The following is a 14,529-nucleotide window of genomic DNA, read 5'->3' as shown; positions in this document are numbered from 1 at the left end:
GGAGGAGGAGGAGGAAGAGGAGGAGGCAGTCGAGCCTCCTCGTACTGAAAGACGGTCCAAGCTCGCCCATGATCCTGCGGTCGAGCGAGGCAAGGGAGTCGTGCCTGCTGGGCAGTCGACCAAATGCCCTCGGACGACTTCTCCGGCGCCGACTGAGAAAGCATCGAAGCAACCCCGAGCGGCATCGACAAAACTGGCGAAGGCTCTACCAAAGATGAGGATGGAGATTCCGACTGTTTTCTGGGTAACGGCATAACTCATGTTTTCTCTTTCAACATGGATATATTCTTGGTCGACTCGATTGCTGACTCACTAATTTCTGAAAATCACAGAGCTGCTACTTCTGAGACCTTAGCCAGGCATGACGATCAAGAAATGGAGGATGCTGCCACTTCCATTCCTGGTATGATCTGTGCAGTTTCGCTTTCGGTCGATCGGATTTTCATTTCTAACTTTGAACCTTTTCTATAGCTCCACCTAGAATTATCATTGACCTCCCTGACGACGACGATGATGAGACACTGAGGCAAAGGAGGAACAGGAAAGCGTCTGCTCGCAAGACTGCTCAGGTTGCGTCAGCGCCTGAGACGTTGGTTCAGGAGGGGGGCAATGTTGCTCGGGCTACCGTGTCCTTTGCGGTGCCGTTGACGAGTGCCCGCCCTCCATCGTCGAGTGCTGATCCACCTTCACTGTTCTCCACACACCACGTCCCGGAGGACCAAGTAGGTGCTGCCAAGGAAGCCATACGCCAGGCGGGGGTCATGATGGAGCAGGTGAAGGCAATCCGAGACGCCAGCCAAGCAGCTTATGATGCAAGTTCAGCTCTCCAGAGCAATGTCCATGTTAGTTAACCACCGCCTGTTCTGTTAGGATATGATACCTGACAATTTTTCTTTCGGAACATGTTAATACTTGTCATACACCCACTGGGTGTGTCGATTGAAAAGTCTGGATTAGTGGGGGCACGCTGAGTGCACCCACTGGGTGTAGTCCCCGAGACTACGGTGGACTGCTGGCAGTCGACTGTAGTCTTTATGTCTTGAATTTTTTAGTTTCTTCACTGGATCTGGTCGAATGGAATCATGAAACTAGTGGGGCACGCTGAGTGCACCCACTGGGTGTAGTCCCCGAGACCGTGGTCGACTGCTGGTAGTCATCTATGGTCCGAAGAAAACTTTGCTCTCTTTCTTTTTTTTGTCTAACTGCTGGCAGTTAGCTACTTTCGGTCGACTCATCGATCCGAGCCGGTAGAACCAGTGGGGGCACGCTGAGTGCACCCACTGGGTGTAGTCCCCGAGACTACAGTCGGAATTTTTGGTTCGGCTGCAGTCTTAGAAATGCTACGATTTTTCTCTTAGTCACTCGGAAATGACCTGTCTTTGATGTCTGTCGACTGATTTTTCATAGAAATCTTGCGAGCTTGTGGCTCGTTATACTGAGTTGGAGAACAAGCATATCCAGCTCGAACTTGATCTGAAGCTTGTCCAGGAGAAATTCACGAAGGCGGAGGAGGAGGCAAAAGGTATGTTTGGTGAGAACCTTGACGACTGCTCTTGTTTGTTGTCCATTCCTGAGTCTGACCTCACTGTTATTTCGTAGATAAACTAAGGGATGCTCTGAAGAAGAAGGGCCTTGACCTCGCCGAGGCGCAGAAAGCGGCTTCGGACAAGACGAAACTCGCAGAAGAAAAGTTGGCTTCAATCAGCAAACTTGAAGAGGAGAATACCAATCTGAGAGCTGCTCTCGACATGGCCAACCAGGAGGTCACTCGACTGAAGAATGACAAGATGGTCCTGAGTGACAAGGCTAGCGAACTAGTGGGAAAGAAGAACGACTTAGAAGCTTATCTGGGAGGGCTCGCTAAGAAGTTATTCCTCATGCTCGAAGGTAACCTCTTATATCCGCATGGCAATCACTAACTTATTGTGTGGACGTTAACTTATCCTTGGATCGTATCCACAGAATTCTGCCAAAACTTTGAAGAGGAGACTAGTCGAGTGGAGACTCGCTTAGATCCCGTCAACTCTCCTGTGAAGGATGAAGCCGCCATGAACGTGCTCCGTCTCGAGTCTCGCGTTGCTGTCGTGGTCGACTATCTTGCGAGGCTGAAGGTTGCAACATCCCGCATCGACACAACACTTTGGCCAGGAGAAACACTTCAGAACGATCTCGAGTCTGTGATGACTCGACTGAACGAAATTCCAAGTCCAGTGCAAGAATGGAAAAAAATCTTCTGCCAGGTGTGGTGCCGACGTTGCTCTGTCTCTGGTCCATGTTCACTGGAAGGACGCGCGAGAGGACAAGCTGGTGTCTCTCAAAGTGGCCAATACCAAGAAGCACGACTTCCAATCTTTCATGGAGACCTTCATTGCTGCTGCCACTCGGATTGCAGATGGAATCGACCTGGACGAGTTCGTTGCGCCTTCCAGTCCTCCACAGGAGGAGTAAAAAACTTCTATGCTCGATGCTTTAAATTTGCCTCGGAATGCTGAGTGGTTTTTGTAACCGATAAACTTTAACAGGCTCGGTGCCTGAGCACTTCTGGATCCGTAAGACGTTATCTGAACTTAGGTTTGCCGTTGAATATGTTTGCTTCTGCCTTCGAACGATCATCGTCCTTTGCTTGGAATATATACTAGTGTTTGTGATGCTCTTTTGCAGGTAGGGACGAAGCACAAATTGCATTCGACTTGTAGTCGTCATGCTTAGGCGAGCACTGGGCTGCAGCCAAGCCCCCGAGTGGGAGGTTTGCTCTCCACTCGGTGGGATTTTCAAAAACTTAGGCGAGCACTGGGCTGCAGCTAAGCCCCCGAGTGGGAGGTTTGCTCTCCACTCGATGGGATTTTCAAAAACTTAGGCGAGCACTGGGCTGCAGCTAAGCCCCCGAGTGGGAGGTTTGCTCACCGCTCGGTAGGATTTTCATAAACTTAGGCGAGCACTGGGCTCCAGCTAAACCCCCGAGTGGGAGGTTTGCTCACCACTCGGTAGGATTTTTGAAAACTTAGGCAAGCACTGGGCTGCAGCTAAGCCCCCGAGTGGGAGGTTTGCTCTCCACTCGGTGGGATTTTCAAAAACTTAGGCGAGCACTGGGCTGCAGCTAAGCCCCCGAGTGGGAGGTTTGCTCACCGCTCGGTAGAATTTTCAAAAACTTAGGCGAGCACTGGGCTGCAGCTAAGCCCCCGAGTGGGAGGTTTTCTCACCACTCGGTAGGATTTTCAAAAACTTAGGCGAGCACTAGGCTGCAGCTAAGCCCCCGAGTGGGAGGTTTGCTCTCCACTCGTTGGGATTTTCAAAAACTTATGCGAGCACTGGGCTGCAGCTAAGCCCCCGAGTGGGAGGTTTACTCACCACTCGGTAGGATTTTCAAAAACTTAGGCGAGCACTGGGCTGCAGCTAAGCCCCCGAGTGGGAGGTTTGCTCACCACTCGGTAGGATTTTCAAAAACTTAGGCGATCACTGGGCTGCAGCTAAGCCCCCGAGTGGGAGGTTTGCTCTCCACTTGGTAGGATTTTCATGGTGTACCTCCGAAGGAGAAGATAGCAGTCGACCTGCGCTTCATCCTCCTCGCGGAGCACACGTTGTATTTGTGGCGTAGCTCGGAAGGAGAAGGCAGGAGTCGACCTACGCCTCATCCTCCTTGCGGAGCGCACGTTGTATTTGTGGCGTAGCTCGGAAGGAGAAGGCAGTAATCGACCTGCGCTTCGTCCTCCTTGCGGAGCGCACGTTGTATTTTATACTTAGGCGAACACTAGGTTGCAGCTAAGCCCCCGAGTGGGAGGCTGGCTCACCACCCGGCAGGATTTGGTTTAAACTTAGGCGAGTACTTGGACTGCAGCTAAGCCTCCGAGTGGAAGGCTGGCTTACCACTCGGTAGGATTTTGTTTTAACTTAGGCGAAACGGATTCGCAGCTAAGCCTCCGGTGAAAGGCTGGCTTACCACTCGGTAGGATTTTGTTGAAACTTAGGCGAAACGGATTCACAGCTAAGCCTCCGAGTGGGAGACTGGCTCACCACTCGGTAAGGATTTTTTTTTACAAACTTAGGCGAAACGGATTCGCAGCTAAGCCACCCAATGGGGGACTGATTTGTGTGAACAAAAGTAACAACAATCACTGGGAAAATAATAAAACTCTTGTCTTTGATAAATAAACTACAGAAGTACTTTTATTACAACTCATCCGAGTGAATACTTAAGTATAAAAGGGGCGGAGCAGATCCGCATTCCAAGCTCGTGGCTCGTCAATCTGGCGATCGACGTTGTAAAGACGGTATCCTCCGTTGTGAAGAACTTTGGTAACAATGAAGGGGCCTTCGCAAGTAGGGGAAAGTTTGTGCGGCTTCTGTTGGTCCACTCGGAGGACCAAGTCTCCTTCCTGGAAGGCTCGACTCTTCACATTTCTGGCGTAGAATCGGCGCAAGTCTTCCTGATAGATGGTCGACTGGATCATGGCCATCTCTCTTTCTTCTTCCAGAAGGTCGACTACGTCCTGCCGGGCTTGTTCTGCTTCGACTTCAGAGTAGAGCTCGACTCGCGGTGCATTGTGAAGCAGGTCACTTGGCAGAATCGCTTCAGCTCCGTAGACCAGAAAGAACGGAGTTCTCCCAGTCGACCGATTTGGACTAGTCCTCAATCCCCAAAGAACTGATGGAAGTTTGTCGACCCACGCGCCTGCTGCGTGCTTGAGGTCACGCATCAACCGGGGTTTCAGTCCCTTGAGAATTAGGCCATTTGCTCTTTCTGCTTGTCCATTCGACTGGGGGTGGGCGACTGAAGCATAGTCGACTCGAGTGCCTTGAGAAGCGCAGAAGGCTTTGAACTGATCGGAATTGAAGTTCGACCCATTATCAGTGATGATGCTATGCGGAACTCCATATCTGAATATCAATTCTCTGATGAAGCTGATGGCAGTGCCAGCATCAAGATTTTTAATGGGCTTGGCTTTGATCCACTTGGTGAACTTGTCGACTGCCACCAGTACATGGGTGAAGCCGCTCCTGCCAATTCTCAGTGGTCCAACCATATCTAACCCCCAAACAGTGAAAGGCCAGACGATTGGAATGGTCTTCAAGGCTGAGGCGGGCTTGTGTGACATATTGGAGTAGAACTGACATCTTTCACATTTGTCGACTATCTCTTTCGCCATTTCATTTGCTCTGGGCCAGTAAAATCCTGCTCAGTATGCTTTAGCCACGATGGTCCGAGAGGACACATGATGGCCACAGGTCCCCGAGTGGATGTCGTTGAGAATCATTCGACCCTCTTCCGGTGTTATGCATTTCTGGCTGACTCCAGTCGCGCTTTCTCTGTACAACTGTCCCCTCATGACAGTAAAGGCCTTGGATCGACAAACAATCTGCCGAGCCTCTTCTTCATTCTCTGGGAGCTCTTTCCTTAGGATATACGCGATGTAAGGCACTGTCCAGTCGGGAGTGATAACCAGAACTTCCATGATTAAGTCAACCACGGCTGGGACCTCAACTTCAGTCGGATCCGTGGCACTTTTTGGCTGCAGGGGGTTCTTCGGTGAAAGGATCTTCTTGAACTGACGGCTGTGAACATGCTCCAAAAACACGCCACTAGGGATGGCTTCTCTTTTGGAACCTATCTTTGCCAAGTCATCAGCTGCTTGGTTTTTCAGTCGGGGAACATGATGGAGCTCTAATCCCTCGAATTTCTTCTCCAGCTTTCTGACTGCATTGCAGTAACCAGTCATAGCTGGGCTTCTGACGTCCCACTCCTTCATCACTTGGTTAACCACCAAATCCGAGTCACCATAGACCATGAGGCGCCGGACGCCGAGTGAAATGGCCATACGCAACCCATACAAAAGTGCTTCATATTCTGCTTCGTTGTTGGAAGAGTCAAAGTGAATCTGGAGTACGTATCTGAGCTTATCTCCTCGGGGAGAAACCAACACTACCCCGGCACCGGAACCCCTCAGCATTTTAGAACCATCAAAGAACATAGTCCAGTGCTCCGAGTGAACTTGAGTCGGTAACTGCTGTTCAGTCCACTCGGCGAGGAAATCTGCTATTGCTTGGGACTTGATAGCTTTCTTTGCCTCAAATCTGATATCAAGGGGAAGGAGTTCAATCGCCCATTTTGCCACTCGACCAGTTGCATCTCTGTTGTGCAGAATCTCTGATAAGGGGGCGTCACTGACGACTGTGATGGTATGGTCAGAGAAGTAGTGAGCAACTTTCTTCGTGGTCATATAAATCCCATATACAAGCTTCTGATAATGAGGGTATCGTTGCTTTGATGGGGTCAGGACTTTAGAAATATAGTATATTGGGCGCTGAACTTTGAAGGTTTTCCCTTCTTCTTCCCGCTCGACTGTAAGTACTGTACTGACGACTTGTCTTGTGGCTGCAATGTAAAGCAGCAAAGGCTCTTTGCTGATCGGGGCAGCAAGCACCGGCTGGGTGGAAAGCAGGTTTTTTAACTCTGCAAACGCTGCGTCAGCTTCAGGAGTCCATTCGAACTTGTCTGACTTCTTCATCAGTCGGTAAAGAGGCAATGCCTTCTCACCGAGACGAGAGATGACTCGACTTAAAGCGGCCAAGCAATCAGTAAGCTTCTGAACATCGTGCATATGCACAGGTCGTTTCATTCGGAGTATAGTGCCCACTTTCTCTGGGTTTGCATCGATTCCTCGTTCGGAAACGAGAAAACCGAGTAACTTTCCGCCAGGAACTCCAAATGTGCATTTGGATGGATTAAGCTTGATATCATACCTCCTGAGGTTGGCAAATGTTTCAGCGAGGTCAGTCAGCAGGTCGGAACCTTTCCGTGACTTGACCACAATGTCATCTATGTATGCTTCCACATTCTGACTGATTTGAGTGAGCAAACACTTCTGAATCATCCTCATGAACGTGGCTCCGGCATTCTTGAGGCCGAATGGCATGGTGACATAACAGAAGCACCCAAATGGGGTGATGAAAGCTGTCTTGATCTCATCGGGTCCATACAGACGGATCTGATGGTACCCGGAATAGGCGTCTAAGAAAGACAGTCGCTCACATCCCGCAGTCGAGTCGACTATTTGATCGATGCGGGGAAGAGGAAAATGATCTTTCGGGCAGGCCTGATTGATATGTTTAAAGTCAATGCACATGTGAAGTGAGTTGTCCTTTTTGGGGACCATGACAACATTGGCGAGCCACTCGGAGTGGTAAATCTCTCGGATAAACTCTGCTGCTAAGAGCCGAGCCACCTCTTCGCCAATAGCCTTCCTTTTCTGGACGGCGGACCGTCGCAGATGTTCCTTGACAGGTTTTGCCTTTGAATCGACTCGCAGACGATGCTCAGCCAGCCCCCTGGGTACACCTGGCATGTCAGAAGGTTTCCATGCAAAGATGTCCCAGTTCTCACGGAGGAACTGGATGAGCGCTTCTTCCTATTTGGGGTCGAGTGTTGTGGAGATGTGAGTCGGAGCAGCGTTGGGGTCGGTCGGGTGGATGTGAACTGGTTTTGTCTCACCGGATGACTGAAATGCTGATTCCGTAGCGGGCTTCTTGGCTCGCAACAAATCACTCGAATCCGCATTCCTCTGGTGTTCCTGCCACTCTTCTGCCACCATCTAAGCATCGGCGATCTTTGAGCCTTTCTGGAAGCACTCTTCTGCCTTCTTGCCATTACCAGTAACAGTCATAATGCCCTTGGGGCCAGACATCTTCAATTTGAGGTACACGTAACATGGTCGAGCCATAAAACGTGCATAAGTTGGCCTGCCCAAAATAGCGTGGTAGGCACTCTGGAAGTCTACAACCTCAAATGTCAGCTTTTCTTTGCGGAAGTTCTTGGAATCACCAAAAACCACATCGAGAGCAAACTGGCCGAGTGATGCGGCCTTCTTGCCAGGAATGACTCCATAGAAACTCATGTTGCTTGTGCTGAGTCTGGACATCAGAATGCCCATCCCTTTCAGTGTCTCAGCGTACAGTATATTCAAACTACTACCGCCATCCATCAACACTTTAGTCAGTCGAGTGCCCTCAATGACTGGGTCGACCACCAGAGCTTTCCTCCCAGGGGTGGCTATGTGCATCGGGTGATCAGACTGGTCGAATGTGATGGCCGTCTGAGACCACTTCAGATAATTGGGTGTTGCTGGAGCAACCATATTCACCTCTCGGTTTATAACTTTCAGTCGACTTTTGCTCTCAACGTCAGCAAAAATCACCAGAGTAGAATTGACATGAGGGTATTCCTCGTCACTATCTCCCTTGTCCTCAGCTTTGTCTGACTCCTTTTCCTTATCCTTGGGCTGTTTCCCCTGAAACTGTTGTATCAGAAGTCGACACTGTCGAGTGGTATGCTTCGGATAAATGAAATTACCCTCTTCATCTTTCTTCGTGTGGATGTGACACGGCAAATCCATCACGTCATTTCCCTCTTTATCCTTCACTTTCTTGGGGTTCCAAGGTCCTTTGGGCTTTCCTTTGAACTTTCCTTGAGTCACGGCCAAGGTTTCTCCAGGAGCAGCTGGCTCGGCTTTCCGCTTTTGCTTCCGACTGGAGTTCCCTCCTCCGGTTTCCTAGGCGACTGACTTGTGCTTGCCGCTCCGGAGCCGATCCTCTTCCTCACCATTGGCATATTTGGTGGCTATCTCCATCATTTGACTCAGAGACATGTCTCCGGTTCGACCAAATTTCAGACTTAGCACTCTGTACTTTACGCCTTCCTTGAAGGCGCAGACTGCCTGGTGATCAGATACATTCTCTACTGTGTGATGCAATATGATCCATCTCTGGATGTAATCTCTCAGAGTCTCATTCGATTTCTGCACACACAAGATTGCAGCTCTGTCAGTCCTGTTGGTCGCTTGCATGTTCCTTCGAACGTTCTGATAAACACTCGGAGAGGTCTTCCCATGTGTAAATGCTGCTGGGTGTCAACTGATTCAGCCATGCCCTGGCTGACCCTTCCAACATAAGAGGCAGATGTTTCATGGCCACCTCGTCATTTCCGCCGCCGATCTGGACAGCCACTCGGTAGTCTTCCAGCCAAGTATCAGGCTTAGACTCACCGTTGAACTTGCTGACTCCAGTCGCCAACCTGAAGTTGGGAGGAATCACTGCGGCTCGGATGGCTCTGCTAAAACACTCTGGTCCAGAGACATGCACTCGGCTGCTGGTGGGTACATCTCTGTCGTTGCCCTCTCTATGAGCTCTGTTCCGGTCGACCAAACCTTGAACGATGATGGATCTCGCATCAAAGCCTGGTTCCCTGGGATCGACTGGGATTCTTCGTCCGCCACTGTGCTGGCGTCTATCATCCTGCTGTCGAGGCACATGGGATCCACCCCTTGGAGGAGGAGTGGGCGCTCGGCGTCGATCGTTGCGATCGAATCAGTGATCATACTGCTCATGGTTCCTGTACTGATCGTGCCGGTCACCACGCCCTTCACGCCTCGGGGATGATCTGGGGCTATGAGCCGACTGGACCGTATTCGCTGCCACGGATCTGCTGTGAATCCTGTTCCGCGACTGCGATACAGCTGAATTCTGATCTCCTGCTGCCCGGAGCAAATCTCTGATCTGCATCAAGCCTCTGCCAGCCTCCGACTGGGAAGGCTGAATTGACTCTGCTATACGGGCTGCAGCTGCTAAATTCTAAATCGGAGTTCGATATACCTGAGTCGGAGGTGGAAAGAGCTGGCGTCGACTGGAGTCAGGAATCCGTTGCCGCGCGCGCTCGTCGAGTGCCCGCTGAAGGTTCTCTAGTCGAGTGCGCTCAGCCAAGTTGGCCAAGTGCGCGCCCTCCAAGGCACGAGCCTCAGGGGTTTCTCCAACGATTGGAGTGTGAAGCGCATCCATGTTCTGGCGATGAAGTTCTTCCCTCTGCAGCGAATTGAGGGGCTCGGGGAGGTATTCCTCATGGACGTGCGACGGATCGCCTCCACCGTTGCCTCCTTCGGCACCGGGAAAGCAGAGGAGAACGTGTGGTCCATTGACCATCAGGACCTCCGCCGCTGGATCACTGCTGTCGCACTCGGATGCAGTCTCTACGGAGCTAGTCGACAGATCGAACAGGCCGTAGAGAGATTCGTCGGGCTCGATTGCCGCGACTTGGGCGGTGGTCGACTGGCGAGCCATCGCGTGCCTCACCCACCGCTGAAGCCTCGACCGACCGGAGCGCTTACGTCGGCGGGAAGCTGGGAGGGAGGATGACACAAAAACCGGTCGATACTGGGTCGACGGTTGCTGCAGGAGGACACCGCGGACGACGTGCGAAAGTGCGTCGCTCCGCGGACTGGGAGCGCGTCGACGTCGAGCGGAGCCTCCTGAAGCCAGGCAGAGTCGTCGGTGATGAACATGAGCGTGCCGAGACAGATCTCGCGGCCCTCGACCAAAACTCCGCCTGAAACCATGATGAAGGCGATCGGACAAAATTGCAACTTCTCCAATAAATCGCTAAGACACCTGCCCCACGGTGGGCGCCAACTGTCGTGGTGCTAAGTCTGACAGTAGTGTAGGGGGTACTAAAGGAGAGGCAAGATCCTAGCTATGGAGTAGTTGTTCATGCAAGTGTTTTACGAGTTCAGGCCCTTCTCGGAGGAAGTAACAGCCCTACGTCTCGGTGCCCGGAGGCGGTCGACTGGATTATATGCGTGAGAGTTACAGGGGTGCGAACCCTTCTGCCAGTGGAGGGGGTGGCTTATATAGAGTGCGCCAGGACCCCAGCCAGCCCACGTAACAGAGAGTTCAATGTACATAAAGGTCAGGCGTTACTGGTAACGCCTTACATAAAGTGATATCATGGCCATAAAGACTACTTAATAACAAACCGTTTGGCTGTAGAGTGACCTTAGACCTTCAGGTGGTCGAGTGAGTCTTCATGGTCGACTGTCTCTGAGTCCGTCGAGTGGAATCCTTCCAGGTCGACTGAAAGGTAGCTTCTTCTAGAGATGTCCTTGGGTAGGATACTTTGGTCAGGTCCGTGACCCTATCCTAGGTACATGACTTCATCAGTACTCGAGCCTCTCAAATCTAATCTTAGTCTGATGCAAGAACATGCGTGGAGGCGGCAATTAGAAGCAGTACTGGATAGTACTTTGATAGTCTACGGTTTTGTTTTTGTTTTTTTTTGTGGTGTTTGATAGTCTACGGTTAGTACAACTAAGCACCAGAAAGGACGATGGATGCATCTGCCCCACTCTTGTGTGTATCAGAGAGAGAATATAAGGGCATGTACAATGGTTCTATCTTGACAATGCCACGTAGGATAAATGATGAGGTGGAGGAGAGAGAAATCATAAGAGAAGGCTTGTCTTCTCTTAATTAAGAGAAGGCAAGAGATGATCTCTTAGCACAATATGTCTCACCACGTTTTTAGGAATAACTAGTTTTTAAAGATAAGACTAAGAGATGACCCATTGTAGACATGTTTTTTTGTCATGTCTAAATTACATGCAAGATTTAAGATAAGGCTATCTTATCGACCATTGTACATGCCCTGACAATCATAATTATGTTTAGCGCCTGAGAATAAGACCTGATCTAATGATGTAATTGTGTAGCTTATAAGGGAGGTGATGATGTGATCTCGCAGCCCAAAGGGACGCACAAATTTCGGTTGGAACCGCCGCTCCAGTCCACTGGCCCAATCATGATCCCTCCCCGTTCCGCATGTGCGACGCCCCGGCGCGGTGACACACGTACGTACCCGCTGGTACGTCGAGGTCATGGCGCTCTTCTAGCTGAGACGTCGTGCACGGACGCAGATGCTAGATGCTTGCGCCAAAATTTTATTCAAAGAGTCGTCTCGGGTAGACGGGTGCAGAGATAATGAGCAACTCTAAACACCATAATGGCAGCCTCAATAATAATACGGATGCTGCCTATGCGATGCGCAAACTCAGAATCGTTTAAAATTGTGTTGCATCAAATTTCTTCGCCAATTTTTGTTATCCAACCGAACCCGCAATGGATGATCCTACGGAGCCTAGCATAATCACGAGCACGCAACATAAGCACATCACACATAGGGAGAGTACGTTCTCATGAGACATTTATGTACCGAGGAGACATTACGTTAACACCTTCTTCCCCGAGACAGCCAAGGTAACCGGCGAGGATGCCAAAATCGGAGAGAGAGCCGTGGCGGACGCTCCACCCTTGGTCACGTCCATGAGACAGTGCAGCATTGAGACGCCCCTTCCTAGTCTCGTCGGCGTTGGTGGACGCAGGGCAGCGATTCTGACGGTTGGATGTCTATTTTGGTGACGGGGTGCTAATTCCGGGAGGCCGGGCAGCGATTCCGACAGTGGTGTGCCAGGAGGTAGAGGGGAGGGGAATGAGAGGTGGGAGAGTTTCCTTGCTAGAGTGATGATTTGGCACGAGATTGTAGACCCTGCTAGAGTGCCATTTTTTGTCGCAGTTGCCATATTGACAGTTATTATGATGATTGGGCACTTACATTGACTCTGCTAGAGTTGCTCTAAGATGTAACTGTTGAAATCCGTGGTGCAAATGATACGCGAGATATAGTACTTTGTGAGAGAACTCACGTTCCCCGCCTTAATTGTCGGCCTATTCACTTCATAACCCTAACATAGAAATATCTGATTTGTTTTAGTTTCTAGTTAACTCTTAAAACATTACGTTGTCTCGTTTAATCGTTCTATGACATATTTTAGTTTTGTCTTAATTAGCAACATCATATTTTCTCTCTCCTCTCTACCACGTAGCCTCTTTTCTCTCTACACTAGAAAAAGAAGATTGTAAATGGCACATGTAAATGCGAGAATATCACTAATGAAATTTAATTTAGTGGCCAACCTAGTTAAATTTCAGATTAAATTTATATACTGTTCGAGAGACACTTATGTTTTAAACATAATGCAAAAATAAGTAACGTGTAACTGGGAGTTTCCAAAGTTGTGAATCTTGCCACATAAATAAGAAAATTCTTAGTCGATGGAGAGTTACCAAAGGGAAAGTAGTGGTTGAACCCCACCTCGGTGCACTCATGCTATACCCACGCAAGAAAATATATCAAAACATTTTGAAAAAAAATCTGATACTTGCTGGGAATGATTATGAACAAATGTCATATATGCTTTCAAAGTTTGGTGGTCGAATGACATTCCAGGAGCTCTGTACAAAAAAAAAAGTGCTCAATCAGTGCACGTAGATTTTGAGTAATTTCCAGTAATTTTTTATTTTTTGTACAAAGCTTCACGGATGTCATTTGACCATCAAATTTTACAAACTTTTATAATATTTATTAATAATCATTCCTACAAAGTTTGAGATTTTTGTTTTGCTATATTTTTTTACGTGGGTGTAGCATAGGTGCACCGAACTGGGTTGTAGAGAAACCACTCTCTGTTAGCAAAACAGATAATACATGCAACAGCTAATGACACCCAACGAGAGCCAATACCTGAGTTGAAACACATGATAAACAACAACAAAGTGAATGTGCAACATGGAGCAATTCTTTATCATTACCGGCTAGGAATGCTACCATTAATTACGACAATCACAAAAATCGTCATCTTCATCTTGAAATAATCACTACAAATTTCTTCTAACTACAGTCAACTTTTCAAGTCTTACAGAGCCTCGGTTGCTCACGCGCGGCACCGTCCCCGCTGGCCGCTACACCGGGCACCGGGCCACGTCCTTCAATAAGATATTCGAGCATCGGGCGCTTGCCGTGCGCGCGGTTGAGCGGGCGGAGTCTTCCCGGCCGCGGCACGCTTTCGCCATTTCCGCGTTCGGAATACCAGTTGCTGCTGCCACCGCTGCCGCCGCCGCCGTCGCCGCCGCCGGAGTTAAATCGCCAGGGCTAGCTTGCCTGCGAACAGAGCACGTATGCCGAATGGCCTATGCGTGTTGCTTCCATCGATCGGTCACCACACGACCTCCTCTGCCGACACCCTCTGCAGCAACGGCCGTGTCGCCACGTCGCGGCTGATGACGGCCGCCACGCCGAGGCGCTCCTCGGAGGACACGCGGCGGAGGACGGCCCGGAAGCGGTCCTCGTCGCAGGGGAGCGCGATGGGGCCGCAAGCGCCGGATGGGAACCCGTACTCTTCCTCCGCCTGCCGGAGTAGCTCCCGGAACACGGGGTGGTTCAGGTGCGCCGTGCGCACCACGAACCGCCGCGACGCGCTGCCCACGCACACCGCCACGTGCCCCGCTGGCACCGACACCGCGCGGTCATCCGCAGCGGCGCGCGCCGCGGCACGGGACCGCCATCGGCGCAGGGTCTGCCGGAGCAAGACGATGTTGTGGATCTTGCTGCATTTCGCCATCGACGACAGTTGAGAGCTGAGCTGCTGGTCTGAGTCTGATGTTGTTGGGTGGGTAGAGGAAGAGCTGGCTTCCTGTAGGTGGCAGGGAGGAGGTTTTATAGGAGGGGAAGACGATGGGGACTTGCCTCCGTTGTCTGGTTGGCCTGGAATAAAAGACTTCATTTAAATTTTCCATTTTCTCATATGCTTCGGTGTTTACATTTTTCAGTTGAAACACTTTCTACTCACAAACGAAGGTCGCTAGCGGTGACTGTTG

The 14,529-nt window shown here is 50.3% G+C and overlaps 1 protein-coding gene across 1 annotated transcript; it reads right to left on the bottom strand.

Moving 5' to 3' along the window:
* Positions 1-13,450: 13,450 nt before the first annotated feature.
* LOC123042315 (indole-3-acetic acid-induced protein ARG7-like) lies at positions 13,451-14,319 on the bottom strand. The gene has a single exon (XM_044464792.1). It carries the CDS (start codon positions 14,271-14,273, stop codon positions 13,869-13,871), a length of 405 nt encoding a protein of 134 aa, XP_044320727.1. The 5' UTR covers positions 14,274-14,319; the 3' UTR covers positions 13,451-13,868.
* Between the last annotated feature and the right edge of the window lie 210 nt (positions 14,320-14,529).

The sequence above is a fragment of the Triticum aestivum genome, chromosome 2B (genome assembly GCF_018294505.1).
Source record: "Triticum aestivum cultivar Chinese Spring chromosome 2B, IWGSC CS RefSeq v2.1, whole genome shotgun sequence".
In the NCBI taxonomy this organism is placed as follows: domain Eukaryota; kingdom Viridiplantae; phylum Streptophyta; class Magnoliopsida; order Poales; family Poaceae; genus Triticum; species Triticum aestivum.
The sequence above is the reverse complement of the archived record's forward strand: the minus strand, read 5'-3'. Positions and strand labels throughout refer to the sequence as shown.